At 40.4% G+C, this 16,314-nt stretch overlaps 1 protein-coding gene across 1 annotated transcript; it reads right to left on the reverse strand.

The window, feature by feature from the left end:
• Positions 1-10,636: 10,636 nt before the first annotated feature.
• On the reverse strand, positions 10,637-12,417 carry Ppp1r14bl (protein phosphatase 1, regulatory inhibitor subunit 14B like). The gene has a single exon (NM_025746.2). It carries the CDS (start codon positions 12,393-12,395, stop codon positions 11,934-11,936), a length of 462 nt encoding a protein of 153 aa, NP_080022.2. The 5' UTR covers positions 12,396-12,417; the 3' UTR covers positions 10,637-11,933.
• Positions 12,418-16,314: the final 3,897 nt, after the last annotated feature.

Genomic DNA, 16,314 nt, shown 5'->3' on the forward strand with positions numbered 1-16,314 from the left:
AAGAGAGGATTTCATCTTGAAGGCAAAGTAGAAGAAATGGATAGCTCAGGTGAGGAAAATGTTAAATCTAGAAATCAGATACAAAACATTTAGGAAATCTTGGAAAATAAGAAGAGACTAAAGGTATGAATAATAGGTATAAAGGAAAAGGAAGAAATCCAGTATAAAGTCACAGAAAATGCTTTTAACAAAACTATAAAAGATATGTTCCTAATGTAAAGAAGGAGTTGCATAATAAAGTACAAGAAGCATACAGATTACCAAACAGACATGACCAGAAACGAAATACCCCACAACAATTTTAAAAAGTGTTTTACACTAAATATGCAGGACAAAGAAAGGATATTAAAAGCTGTAAGGGAAAATCCAAGTCACATCTAAAGGAAGGCCCATTATAATAACACACAACTTTTTCAGTGGAGACTCTGAAAACCAGAAAGGCCTGGAGAATTGATCTACAAACTCTTAGAGACTACAGATATACAGCCCAGACTACAATATCCAGCAAAACTAACAATCACACTAGATGGAGGAAGAAAAACCTTCCTAATATATTCAAACAATTTCTATCTACCAATCCAGCCCTATAGAAAGTACTAGATGGAAAATTCAGTCTTCAGAGGTTAATGACACCCAAGAAGATATAAATAATCCAAAAACAGGAAATAGAAAACTGGGAGGTAAATCACAATATAACAACAAAATACAGGAATCAATAAACGTTTGCTCACTGATATCTCTCAATATGAATGGCCTCAGTTACTGAATGAAAAGATAACATGCTAACAGATTTAATTAGAAGATAAGCTTCATTCTTCTGCTTTATCCAAGAAACATACCTCGCCATCAAGGATAGACATCACCTGTGAGTAAAATGACAGAAATTTCTCTAAGTAAATAGACCTAAGAAGTCAGCAGGTATAGCCATATTAATATCAGACAAAATAGACTTCAAACAAAAACTCATTAGAAGAGATAGGGAAAGACACAACTCCTTAAATAAAAAACTGATTAAGATAATACTGTAGCTCTAAAAATTTTTGCACCAATAACAAGGGCAACTAAGCTCATAAGAGAAAGACTATTACAACTAAAATCACATATTGACCTTCACACAATGATAGTGTGAGACTTCAATGCCTTACTCCCATCAATAGACAGGTCATTCAGACAAAAATAAACAAAGAATTACTGCAGTCAAATTAAGTCATAAATGAAATGAACCATACAGATATTTGTAGAAAATTTTCCCCAACACAAAAGAATATACTTTCTTCTCTGCAGCTCATAGAACATTCTCCAAGATTGATTATATACTTGGACACAAAGCAAATCTCAACAGATATAAGAAAGCTGAAAAAGCAGCCTACATACTATCAGACCCCAATGGATTACAGCTGCATATCAGCAACAGAAGCAAAAGACAGTATATAAACTCATAAATTTTTTCAGTATAGAAACTGGAAAAATCACTTCTGAATAAAAAAATGGGTCAATACTGAAAGAGAGAAAGGAAGAAAGGAAGATAAAAACGGAAAGAAAGAGAGGAAGGAAGGAAGGAAGGAAGAGAGAGAGGGGGGAAGGAAATTTTTTCAGAATCAAAATAAAATGAAAATACAACATATACAATCTATACTACACAATGAAAGTTCTAAGGGGCAGAGAAACACTTAAAGAAATGTTCACCCTCCTAAGTCATCAGGGAAATTCACATTGAAAGTACTTTTAGATTTCATCTTATGTCAATCAAGACAAGTAACAGCTCACTTGTGCTGGTGAGGATGAGGGGAGAGAAGAACACTCACTAGCTACTGCTGGGAGTACAAATCAGTGTGGCAGCTTCTGAGGGAGCTGGGAATAGATTCACCTCAGCATCCACCTATACTATTCTTAGGCATGTAGCCAAAGGACTCTACATCCTACTTCATGTTCATTGCCGCCCTATTCATAGTAGACAGAAATTAGAAACAGATTAGCCATTTTTCGGCAGATCAATGCATAATGAAAACACGTTACACTCACACCATGGAATATCATTCAGCTGTTAAAAAATGAAACTATGAAATACACAGGTAAATGAAGATAGAAAAAAATGATCCCAAGTGAAGTAACCCAGATCCCAAAAGACACAAATACTATGTGGTTCTTTTCTTATGTGTGGATGTCAGCTTTTAAAATTTCAAACTGTGTGCTAGAACACAAATAACCGCAGAGGTTATTGTTGAGGGGGGAGGATCGTTCAATGAAGGGGAAATAGAATATAGTGTTGTGGAGAGAAAGGGGGAACTAAAATAGAATACTTAAAGAGGGAAATGGGTGAGAAGAGTAAAAGAGAGAATACATGGAGGAATAAATAACATGAACAACTACTTGAGGCGAAGGCTAATACTATAGAAGCTTCTTTAAAATATATGGAAATGTAATTGAGGAAAATATGTAATAAAAATATTTTAAAAAATAACTACATATACAAGGGTGTTTGGAAATAATAAAAATAATATAAATTTAAAAAAATAAAATAAAATATATACATATAGAAATTCCAATGTAGTAACCAAATAATAGGGGAGAGACTGCTCCCAACCAGACATCTTTTTCCACCAAGTAAAGCCTCCAGTACCAGGAATGGGCTACATCCACTGAATCTCCAACCAAAGAAGCCCCATGCTCAGCTATTGCCTAGGCTATTGATTGCTCTCAACTACCTGATGGTAAGGTTGTACTGCTGAAGACAGCACTCAGTTAAGTCACTGAACCCAGAGAATTATAGCTGGTGCCTAAGTAGACGCTTACTGACTAGGATCCATGCCTGATGCTGGAAAGTATAGTTCATGCTACTGGAGGACAGAGGTAGTCACCAATATCACCCATCTACAAACATTGCTGTGTGCAACAGCTACACACTTGCAAGATACACTGTTGCAATAGTAACACAAATGTTATGGGCATAAACAACACTTCTTAATTGGCTGTAAGTCCCAATTGATGACATGGAACTCATGTCTGACACTGCTGAACCTGTGTCTAGATAGGACATGCACCTAGGGGAAAACCTAATTCTATTATTTTGCTCAAGAGACATCTGATCAAATGACTACTAATGACACTCTACTAAGCCTGTAGATCAGTGTCTCTCTCACTCAGCCGTCGTCAGAGAAGCTTCTTGTGGTAAGAAGGAATTAACAGAGAGACAGAGACCCACAACTGGGAAATATGCAGTGTAAGACTTTGGTACACTCAGCCCTAAATGAGATATCTTCACACCCTTCCCCTCAAGGCTTAGGAAATCTATGAGGAAGAGGAGACAGAAAGACTGGTAAATCCCAGAGGTGGTAAATGACTCCAAGGAAACAGTTTCTTCCTGATACAACAGAGCTGATGCATATATCAAATCCTGGAGGCAACGGCAGCACAAACCTGCACAGGTTCAAGTCAGAGCAGAGAGGGGGAAATGGACACGAGCGCCCACCCCTAAGCAAGAACATATCTGCAACTGGCACCAGCTGGCAGAGAAAAGATCAGTTTTCTCCAATAAAGTCACACTGCGTATATCAAACACTCTCTGGGGCTGGCCCCATGCCCTCGAATAATTGGCCCATACAAAATGAACAGTGCTATTTCTGTGAACTTTTTTTTTATAGTGTGCTTTGTTTTGGTATTGGTCTTGGGGGAGAGGGTATTTGTTCTTTTTTATTATTTGTTTTGAGTTTCAAGTATGCATTTTTACTTTTTCGTGTATGTGTTTCTTGTGTTTTTCTGTTCATTTTCATGTTTTTAGAAAGAGAGAAAGGGAGGGAGAGAACAAACAAAAAATTGGCCAGGTATGGCAGTAGGGAGAATGTGGAAGAAGCTGGGAGGGGGAGATGGTCAAAATGTTTTGTATAAATTTATTTTCAATAAAATGACAGAATAAAATAGGATAAATACAGGTAAACTTTGGGCAAATAAAGGAAACAAACAAATAGTTAATAAGCATGTGAAAATATTCAATATTATCAATAGTAAGAAGATGAAACATGAGGCTCACAGGGAGATACTAGTCTACCCATGGGGTGACTGTAATAAAATGTATGTACAGGGTGGATACTAAAAATGATAGAGTGAGACTGGGATGCTCGTGCAGTGCTTGTAAGGTTGTAAAATTATTCAACTACTGTAGAGACATTATTTCACCTTCTTGAAATAATTACAGTAAGTTTATTATGAGTCCCAGTAGTTCTACTCCAAAAAGTTTACCTAGTCAAAGGAGCTAAAAACCACATCTGCACTATTGGGTGTTGGTTGCTTACAGGACTATGATTAAAATGGGTCATCTATGAGAAAAAAATCCCAATATTCATGCAATGGCAAATGTATCTGACAGATATAAACCTCCATCCCATAGCTACTGCTTAGAAATGAAAAGAAATGAAGAAGGAAATGTACAATAGTGCAGAGATTCTGATGATACTACACTGTGGCCAGACACTAAAGGTTACAGGGTATTTGGGGGCAGGCAAGAATAGGAGGCAGTTTGTTGCCCTCATTTGCTTTTGGGTTATGTGATTTCCTCTTATAAAAATGCACTTGGCAGTCTATCTCCAGCACCTACATGTGCACATATACCTCTCTCCAAACAATGTCTCTAGCAAACTCAGAACCCCTTTGTGCCCTATCTGCATTGGGGTACACATATTCTAATCTCAGAACAATAATATACTTCATTGCCTGTGGTAATAATCAAATTGAGACATTTCCTATTAATGTTATTCCCAATGTACCTGGGTATCCAACCTGAATTGCCTTTGTGTACATTTAGTATGAAGGAGAAATTGGAGAAATTGGTAAATAAGGAGAATCTCATATTTACCACCTTATGTCTGTGTGTAACTAGGCGTTGTTATGGGAAGAGATATGCACAACAGGCAAAGGAATGTACAACCTAATTCATCAGGGAAATAAGAACCACTCAAAATATGGCCCCTGGGGAACCAACTCCTCCTCCTTCTGAACCCCCCAAAAGGGAGCCATGAACCATCATCAGGGCTCTTGACTATTCTCTGATGGGCCACTGTCAATCTAGACAATGTAACCCTCTTTAATTTGTACTGTAACTTTACTACAATATGGCCGTGTTGCTCTTTTGCAATTCTAAGGGAAACACCTGGCCCAGACTCTGGTGACCAGTAATGGTTTTGATCCATGTGAACAATATTCCAATAGCAGTAACATAAAAGCCACAAGGAGTTCCTTGGGAGTGAAAGCTGGAAGATGGAACTTAAAAGCAAATGTGTTTGAGGAGTATTGCTGTATTGTAGACACTTTTCCTGTAGCTGTAACAAAACATGTGGTTAAAGAACTCAAGAAAGAGAGGTTTGTTTGAGGTCACAGTTTAAGGGATCAATTGACAATATGAAAATCATGTCTTCAAGAACAAAAGACATTGGCCGCTTTGGTCCTCAACTGAGATACTTGCTTTCTCTGGATTCAGGGTGGGTCTTACCTGTTCTGATAAACATGACAATCTCCCAAGCACACTGAGAGCTGGGTGTCCTCCAGCTGATTCTAAATCCAGTCAACAACCCTTGGTGAGGTAGGGTGTTCTAAAACTGGATTTGTTTGACAAATGCAGAATTATGTAAATTTACCAAAGCTATATAACTTTCGTTTACAAAGTGGAAATTTTTATTACACATAACTTGTAATTTGATCTACTACTCTTAAAAACATATACAACTATGTTCTTTTCCCCTCTAGTTATACAAAAAACAAAAAAACAAAAAACAAACAAACAACAAAGAGAACTTAGGAGTCTATATTTGATCACTTTTTCTCAAGTATAAACAACCCAAAATTTGGAGAGGTTTTTAAATGATTGTTTTTTTCTAGAATATAAAACTATAAGTAAGCAAAATAGAACTGTGAGGCAGATTGCTATCTTCAGCAATTTTACATCACTATGTATCTGTTAAATTATTCAGAGATCTATCACAATCCTATAATGTGGATAGAGACAACAGTCTTGGTTCATTTTAAAATGTGAAAAATATTAAATGAATATTAAATTAAAGGCTTTATCAAAACTCTTAAGACCTCAAATTAGAAGATAAAAATGATTTTCCAGGTCTTGTCTACTCATTGATATTTAAATTCTTCTCTACAACTCTCCTTAAACCCTTTCAAATCTGTCCAGGAAGAACATCCCAGATAACTCGGTATCCCCAAGAGGGAACACTTGTTTACTTTTGCAGAGCACAAACAACTAGAAAGACAAAACAGGGATTCTCTACCTGATGCAGGTGGCACGAGGCATACACCATATCCAGAACTTTTGGATTCAACCATATCACAAGCTTCCAATACCACCACACAAATACTATATATAAACCGATAGCCTAGATCTCAGATACCCAGCTTCTCGTGAAGTATAAATTCTGTGAAAGGGGAAAGAACTGGTCTTCCCTCATTGACTATTGTACTCATCAATGTGCCCAAGAGTTTAATGACAATCTAAATTCATTATGCAAAACTAGATAAGCACACATAAATCATCGGCCAGTTTTCCACCACCTGTATTCCATAACCATGTTCATTGTATGCTGTTCGTTTGAAGAAGACAGAATCCTTTCTTGTCTTTTGTGACATCTAATAAAATTGTGGTGTGATATTTGGTTTTAATGTCAACCTGCCATAAATTAGATTCACCATAGCTGGGAGCCTCAGCCAAAAACTTGGCCTGATTATCTTAATTGATGTGGAAGACCCAATGCTCTGCCGATGGCGGATTTCTTACCCTTTGCTTGTTTGGATTTCTCTCTTATCACCAGGTTGATGTACTCTGTTGCTGCCGAGGCTGTTGCTGCTTTCTCCCTGATACCAGAACCCGTCTTTCCAAGCTTCTATCACTGGCTAAGGACCAGAAGCTTCCCCCAAAACTTCTAACACTGGGGGCAAGACTGGGACAGCTCAAGATCCAGCCTCTTGTACTAAGCGACTACCAGTTTCTCAGCCTCCCAGATGTGATACAACTGTTGTTACTAATTCACAGTAAGCTGACTTAATAAATTCTTTTAGAATATGTACATTCAACCTATTAGTTTTGTTCTTAGAGAACCTGATGTGGTAGCTTGGATGAAAACAGCACCCACAGGCTCATGGGGAGTGTCACTATTGGGAAGTGTGCCCTTATTGGAGTAGGTATGGCCATGTTGTAGGAAGTGTGTCACTGGGGCATGAGGCTATGCTTTCCTCCATGATGACATTGGACCAAACCTCTGAATTGTAAACCAACCCCAGTTGAACGTTTTCCTTTATAGAGTAGCCATGGTCATAGTGCCTCATCACAACAATAAAACCCTAAGACAGCTGGCTAAAATGTTTGTGACAGGGTATGTGTTACAGGAGGTAAATCAGAAACCAGAGATGAATGTAATGATTGGCAGCAATTTCAATGTCATGAATATACATGAGCCTAATACTTGGAACATCGCCTTAAGAAAATCCTGTCTACAGGCAAGTATTGCATTTTAGTATTAGAAATAAACTTTGTGATACTTTTATTGGTTTGCTTAAACATCTACATTGTTAGATACTGGAGAGACAGCTCAGCAGATAGGAGACAGTACTCATTTGCAGAGTGTCTGAGTTTGTTTCTCAGTACTCACATCAATGTCCTCTTCTGGTCTCTCTAGACACCAGGCATACACATGGTGCACATACATATATGCAGGCAAACACTCACACATGCAATTAAAATAAATATTTTCAAAATAGTGTGGGTAACTTTTTAAAATTACTATTACTGATTAGTATATATTATTGTGTCTACTATCAGAGATCTGATGCAAGAAGATCAATACCCAGTAAAGAACACACATGCATATTATCAAAAATTTAGCAGACACTGTACAGCCTAGAAATTGATCTTTGTTACATAGATCCTAAGTTCGGAAGCTGTTATTACATGATTGGGTACCTTAGACGAGTTAAGCCTTCTGTGTGTGTGTGTGTGTGTGTGTGTGTGTGTGTGTGTATGTATTTTAAATAGCAGTTTAAATTCTTGTATTTTAGCCTTTTTTCAAGCTGTAGTTGTACCAGGCAAACAAGCATGGAGTCATTACTCAATGTGCGATAGCATTTGTAAACAGCAATGAGGTGGAAAACTAATTAAATGTGGCTGGAAATTATAAATTAGTTAACGTTACCTCCAAGTTCTCTTGGTGAGTGGTTGAGGTGGGGTAAGCATGGAGAATCTTTAGGGAAAGACTTTTGCCTTTTGTAGAAAATGTGCCTAGGCCTCAAATTGGCAATAAAACAGTGTTTCAGGAACTTGGGCCAAAGCTCTCCTCTTGTTTCTTGGCAAATGTGCATTTGGCTGGTTTCAGAGAGTCTGCACCATTCCTATGTGATGTGTAGAAATTAAATCTGAAACGTTTATCACGTGTATTTATTTGTTAGTGTATGTATGTATAATGTAGGAGGTGGCGAGAGTACAACATATATATGTGGAGGTCAGAGAACAACTTTGGGGAATCTGTTCTCTCCCTCCTCCTTTAGGTGGCTTTTGGGGGTTGAATTCAGGTCTCCCAACTTGCATAACAACCGTTTTTACCTCCTGAGCTACCTCACTAGCCCGGGTTTCAGTTCTTGTTTGGGGAAAACATACTGTATGGGGAAAAGACCTGAGCCAACCTTTTTTATGATTCTATTCTGTTAAAGTATGCTGCAGTTAACTATAACCACTTTCTTTTTTTTTTTTTAAATTTGGAAGGAGTTTTTCACACATGTCCCACAAGGAAAATCCATTTTGAGCTTATGTTGTAACAGATTGTGTAATCCCTGCATCTAAAACACGCCGCAGTCTGCCTACATTTAGGAGGCAAGTATCCATATCCAACCAGCAGTCTTGCTGCAGATTTTACATGGGAATTAGCTCTCATTTCCATCCTTCATCATCCCCCCACTTCCTCAACCCCATTCCAAATTTTTCTTTCCAGAAACTAAGTTTGACCAATTCTTCCACTCCCCACCAACCATATGGCCAAAATCTAATCTGTTTTAACCTAAACCCTGAGCCAATGACACAGAATCTATCACTATAGGTTAGGCTATAGCATCCTGCTTTCTGTCTTTAGAAAAGTGTTCAAGTTAAGGGAAAATAAAGTGAGAGTTGAACTAGGAATTTGGCAACCAAGAAGATTTGACATCCAAATATTTCAAAATATTTTTGCTTGCAGTAGAAATATGCTTTTTCTCTTCAACCTTATCATCACCCCGTTCTTTGATGCCAAACAAGTGATGGAGAAAGAGAGAGAGAGAGAGAGAGAGAGAGAGAGAGAGAGAGAGAGAGAGAGAGAGAGAGAGAGAGAGAGAGAGAAACAGACAGACAGACAGGCAGGCAGGCAGACAGAGACAGACAAAGACAGAGAGTTAAAAGAAACAGCCTTTTCCTACAGGAGGGCAACTGTTTCCTAGGCTAGACATGAGAATAATGAATCTCTAAGCTTTGCCTCTCAAAAGTTCATATGGTGTGAGCTTCAGGGCAGTTAAGGGAAATTTTGGAAGTGGTAGAGGGAAGAAGACATGTCTCTCACTACTTGCCTGATATTTTCGCAACTTTGTGAAAATCCAGCTTCCTTCAAACGGCAAGAAAGACCATCCTGTATGATGTTTTCATTCTGTATAATCCTTTACATTCCCTGCCTCATGAATTCACATCACTGGATTCTATGTCCACATGTCTGCTATGAAGAGACACCATGACCAAGACAACTCTTATAAGGACAACATTCAACTGGGGCTGGCTTACTGGTTCTGAGGTTCAGTCCATTATCATCAAGGCAGGAGCATGCTTACCATGTTGTGTTCAGGCAGGCATGGTGTGAAAGGAGCTGAGCGTTCTGTATCTTGATCTGACTGCAGCCAGGAGAAACTGACTCTTCCTCATGGGGCAGAGCTTCAAAGCCCACCCCCACAGTGATGTGCTTCCTCCAACATGGCTACACCTACTCCAAAAGGCCATACCTCGTAATGATGCCAATTCCCTTGGGCCAAGCATGTTCAAACCACCACACCACACTATACATTGAATAGCTGGAATGATTTTCTATGCCTGTAAACTGCTTGTCCAGGCCTGTTCCTGACCAGATCTTACACAGCAGGTGCTCAGGCTGGAGGGAGGGATTGGTGCCAATGGAAGACAGAATGTGCACTTATCATGAAACTTAACAGGTGTTGGAGCCTCATTTGAAATGAGTGGAAGATGGATTTCAAAAGCTGTCAACACAAGGCCCAATAATCACCTCAAATTACAAACATTTAGAGAGCTCTCTGTCAGCTGAGATGCTCAGATGTCTCCTGAGTGCCTTTTAGGCCCCACTTAATGACAAAGCAAACATCTCTATATATTCCTTTGCTCCAACAAAAAGTGTATAGGGGATGAGACCAGAATGGGGATTGGAAGTTGATAGTGAATATCTTGAAGGGTATGGTAGTTCTGGATGGAGTTTTTCTTTACCTTTTGGTGTCTAGAGAAAAATAAAAGAGAGGCTCTATTTCTCTGCTTCCAAAGTCAAGGCTCCAGATCTGAACACCAATGAATGTAATTATCTATTAGAACAATACCAAGTATTTAATATCATGGATCTTGTTTAACATGTTTCGGCTTATTAATTTTATTTTTAAACAACTGTAAATGTACATTTTTATTACTATCTTCCTTGTCCCCATTCAGTGAAGAAAATGAGCCAAAAGTAACATATTTGTAAGAAAGAGGCAGGGGGGAAACAGAGAAGAAATGGAATCGTAGCTAGCTCTTGGTGTGCTGGAGGTAACTTCTCACTGTATGAGTTGCTTTTATTGTTGCCATTTAACAGGAGCAAAACAGAGGCTTGAAACGGTTATGTGACTTGTCTGGACTTGCTGAGCTAGTGATGAGAACGGAATTCAAACCCAAAGATTTAGGATACCAATTCCCGTGTCTCCATAGCAAGAGGGAAAACAGCTTCAATGTCTTTAAAAGCTCCAGGCTGTGCTGAAACGTTGGTACATTACTAACTCCAGCAAGCCTGGGACGATATCCTGGCTTGAGCACAGGTCCTTGCTGTGGATTGGGAAATGATGGGCCAAGCCTCAAAGCCAGCTGGAGATTACTAGCCAGGCACTGAACTAGGCGAGGCTGCCTGGTGGAAGTTAGGCCTAGCAGGAAGTGCCTTGGAAAAGCTCCGGGTCCTGGAAGGGTCGATTTCTTGGTTCTCCATCCTCTGAGGTGGGAAGGGGTATGACTTGAACTCCCCCTTCAGAGAAAAGAAGGGGTGACAGCAGCCCCAAGTCCTTCGTTCTACGTCCTCCCTCTTCTGCGTGTGTACTTTCTCCCCTGGTCGCATGTCACTAGGCTTTGCTCCCTGAAGACAAGAGTATAACTGTCCTTCAGCATTTTCTACCATCGCGCCATAGACTCATTTTACAAATCTACTCAATTGATAGATCAACCAAACAAATGAAATTAGCATTTTTACGGGTATGATTCGCTTGTTGACAGTCATACTTTTAAAATGTATTACTCCTTAATCCCTAGAGAAATTGGAGGAGGCTTCACTTAGAAAAAGGACCGCACATTGCTGATGATGTCCAACTCAGCAGTTTCAGGTGATGTGACTCACAGAGATCAGGGGAAAAGTATGTTAATTACCAAAGTTACAATTCTCTACTTACGGTCCTAGTATAGTTCTTCGTTTTTAAAGTCCCATCAGTTTAATAACAATTATTTTTAAAAGTAAAATTAAAAAGCCAAAATGGAAAACTGAGGGCGGGGAAGTGGCCCCTAGGCAGGGACAAGAGGATCCCTGCTCATGGCACCAGGCTTGGCTGCAGGGTCTCCCAGTATCGCTATTGCTAGGAGACTGGGGGACAGCGATTGTCCTGCGGGAGCCACGGTCATCCGAGTCAGTACCTTTTTAGTTCTTCAGGGGTATGGTCAGCTTCTGCATGCCCCGGATCCTGTCTAGCAGGTCATTGATGAAGGCCTCAGTGGGTTTGTAACAGTCAACTAACAGCTCCTTGACTCTAGCAGCCCGGGTATCGTCGCTTTCCATGTCTAAGAGTTCGTCCACATCGATCTCGAGCTCTGGGATTTCCTCTTCCTTGCAGTCGTAGAGACCAGTGAGCTGTTCTAAGATCCAGTCGTCCAGGTTGAGGCGCTTCCGTAGCTCCTTGCGGTCGTACTTGACGATGATCTTATCTGGCCTATGTGGCCGTCTCACCTGGTCATCTTTATCCGGGTTGTTCCCGGGGCCAGGGGTTTCGCCTGGGGTCCCAGGGGGACTCTCGAAGTAGACTCGGGGCCCTGTGTTGGCACTGCCTGGCTCGGGGCCTGGATCAGTCAAAGCTGGCCCCCCCGAGGGGCCGCTGTCCGCCATGGCGGCCGCTGGGGCCACGTATGAGCCTGCGCAGCTGCCTCCTGGACCCCACCCCCACTCCTCCTCCCCGGCTGACCACTGGCTCAGGTTGGCTCGTGGCTTCAAGCTCTGGCCCTGGGGAGCAGCTGCCCTAGTGTGGTTCATGATGTTCCCTACTAGGGGGATTGCCAAATGAATACCATAAACGAAGTATAAATGCTATACTGCGTGCAGTTGTTCTTGTTCAACATTATCATCATCATCAACAGTAAGTTATACAAGCTGATAGCAAAAACAGGATGCCATGAGTGTATTCAAAGATCCAGCAAAGACTTTTAAGAATTTAAAAGCATCAAAAACTAAAGGTCAATTTGAAAAAGAGTTTGAGGAGGTAGATAGGTAGGCCCTGGACATCCTATAACTTTCTCAAAAAGTTATGAATGTTAGAGAGTATTAACAGTAGACAAAGAATTGCTGCAGGTTTGAAATAGAAAACTATCAAGAACCCCAATCAGCCTGGATACCTGTGATGGCAAGTCTTGGATTCTGATCAAAAACAGAGAGCACTTCCGTGTTGCTCCTGCATCTGACGCTGCCCACCATGTGGAGTAGGTGGATCAGGTTGCACCCTCAGCCACGGCAGAATTGCTGGGCTGCTGAGTGCTAACATAAAATGGACGTGATTGTACTAGGAACTCTAGGAGGTCCAACACTCTTCTGTCATTCCTATACCTCCCCGAAGCTCATCTCTCACAGTAGTTCTCAGATAGTTTCTGTGTCACACAGTTCTGGTACCCCACAGGCCTGGCCACCATCTCTTCTTTTCTCACGGGCTCATAAAAACCAAGTTCCCTACCTCCTGGAAATCCAGCTTTCCAGATGGCAAAATCCCACACAGAAGGGCTGCAAACAGAACAAGTAACTGTATTATTTAGCAGAATCTCCAGGCCCCATTGTGCTTTTAGAAGCTCCTTACCCAGAAATGTCCTTAGAGCTTTTTCAATACATGTTTGGGCCAGAAATAAAAGAAAACATATTTTGCTGTGTGATTGGGAAGGTCAGCGACCTTGGTCCTATTTCCTTAGACCTGCCTTCCCCTCTCTACTCTCTCAATGTGGACATTAGGAGAATAAATTCTACTTTCCTTGCACAAGGCCTGAAACTCTTTCAGACTCTTGAACATCTTCTCGTGTGATGGACCCCCAACCTGGTCCTCTACTGTGCAGAGACTGATTGGCTGATTAGAATTTCCATGCTGTAACTCTGCAGGTACAAAGGCTAGATACTTTATCTTGGGCTATCTCTAGCCTTCTGGAACAGCTAGTTGTTGCCTACCTCTGTGTTGGAATTAACATCGTGTGACTCATAGATAAAACCATTTAGAACTTTATTAACTTTTTATGCTACTGGCATCCACCAATCTAAAAGCTAAAGATGTCATAAGATAACATCTTAGGCCTATAGGAAATCTTTCTCAACATCCAAACTGAAGAGACAGTCATTGTACAGCCTGGTTACTTCAGTTATCAATAATGGACTGTACACTTGAAAGTCACTGAGAGGACCTACACATGTTCTCAACGTGAGTAAGCATGGAAGTGAGTGCCTGTCAGCTCGCTTGACATTTTATGATGCATATATATTTTTAAAAAATGTTGTGGGTCTGCAACCCTATAGGTGGAACAACAATATGAACTAACCAGTACCTCCCGGAGCTTGTGTCTCTAGCTGCATATGTATCAGAAGATGGCATAGTTAGCCATCAGTGGAAAGAGAGGCCCATTGTTCATGCAAACTTTATATGCCCCAGTACAGGGGAACGCCAGGGCCAAGAAGTGGGAGTGGGGGTAGGGGATTGGGGGGAGGGCTTGGGGGACTTTTGGGGTAGCATTGGAAATGTAAATGAAGAAAATACCTAATTAAAATAAAAAGACAAGATATTTATATTAAAAAAAATGTTGTATCCAATAGCATTGGAAATGTAATTGAGGAAAATACGTAATTAAAAAAAAAAGAGTAATCAGTAAAAAAAAAAAAGAAAAAAATGTTGTATCCAATAAAGATGTGTAATTTTGTATGTCAAGCATGCAGGTGAAGCATATATGAGGCTCTGTGATTGAAATGATTTGAAATACATGGATAGTTAGAATGCTCTCTGCAAATCCCTGAATGGTTTATTTATAACCTATCTTGTACAGTGAGTGGGAAGGGAAAGGAGGAGTAGAAGGAGAGAGGGAGGGAGAGAGGAAGGGAGAGAGAGAGAGAGAGGGAGAGAGAGAGAGAGAGAGAGAGAGAGAGAGAGAGAGAGAGAGAGAGAGAGAGAGAGAGAGAGAGAGATACCTGATCTGAATTGGACTTGTGCTGACTCAGAGCTTCACATTGAACAATGAACAGAAAATGAAAGATAACCATGGAAGGTACATTATCCCTGCCTTCCCAGGCTGGAAGAAAACACCACATGAGACTCTATCTCCCAATGTACAAATTTTTAATACTAATTTTAAGACTTTTTTGTGTGTGGCACTGTGCACCAAAATAACGCTAATTAGTATAAAACCATCCAATTCTATTACAATGGGCACAGTACTTTCAAGTGCTAATAGGGGGTTTGGGAGCCATAAAAAGGAAAAGAAAAGAGGCCATCTCTTTCATGAATTGCTGTGTAGAGATGGCTGCTGCTGGCTCTTTCAGCTCCTTTGTAGGTAATTCAACTGATAAAGAATTAGGCTCTGGCACACACAAAAGAATATCGATGCTACCCAACCTTTATGTAATAGAACATTTAACACTAAAATAAGTTAAGCTGGGAAGGATGCTAGCAAAGCAAGTTACAGGTTTCTGGGAGGAAAAACTTAAGCCAACAGATGCCAATGTGACAGCTGTGAGAATGACCCCTGGGGCTCTTCTCTGCAGAGTCAGCAGGGAAGGACTCCTGCACACCTGAATGAGTCTTCCTTTGGATCAGGAAAGCCAAGGCTTCTACATTGAATCAGGGGTAGAAATTTAACTCCTCCTCAAGTGGACTCCTCTGCATGTGGATAGGAAGATCTCAAGACGATCCATAAGGTCGGGTTATCGGTGTGGCATTTTGGGATAACGGCAATCAGGTTCAAGTAGAATCTGGTCTCAACTCAGAGAATAATTGCTGTTATTTTGAGGCAATTTATTGTGTTGTCTTGGCTTCCCTTTATGGAAAACTGTAGAGACAAATGGAAGATTCCTCCAGGCCTGTCCATATGAAAAAAAGTCTGTCCTGGATCAAAAAAAAAAAAAAAAAGCCTAAGAAGATAAGGAGCCAAGTGGTAAGCCGAAGCTTTGCCGGGGGACAAAGCAAGGGTGGCACGTTTAAAGAGAGCCATTTTAGAGACCAGGAAGAGAATCAACAGGACACAAATAGGAAAAAGTTAAAGAGGTCAACATAAAAGCCATGCTTTCATCCTGTCAATGCAATGTATTCAGTAAGTGTTTGCTTCCTAGATCAGCTGCTTTGACACAGTAGGAGAAAAGCAGGCTGATCCCCGACTCACAACCTTTGAATCCTTGCAAAGCAGACACAGGAAAGGAAATGAGAAACAACATGAGCCACGGGAGATTAAGTTTTCCTGTTAGTTCGCTTTGCTTCTCATGTTTTCTGCAATGAACATGTGTTATATTTCTAATAAAAGTGTGTTTTAACATACAGATGTACATTTATCATGTTGGTTTTACACAACTGCCTTTCAAGAGAGATGGCTACAGCAGATGAACTGTCTGGAAGATCAGATGAAATGGTGTCTAAACACATAACTGTAGCGAATACACTTAAGAGAGACAGGCACGCACATGAGCACCACTTGCTAAAGGAATTTTTTTCTTTCTTTCTTTTCGGAGAAGCTTAAAACCTAAGTCTGCAGCCGGGCGTGGTGGCGCACGCCTTTAATCCCAGCACTCGGGAGGCAGA

The sequence above is a fragment of the Mus musculus genome, chromosome 1, assembly GCF_000001635.26.
Source record: "Mus musculus strain C57BL/6J chromosome 1, GRCm38.p6 C57BL/6J".
NCBI classification, from domain to species: Eukaryota; Metazoa; Chordata; class Mammalia; order Rodentia; family Muridae; genus Mus; species Mus musculus.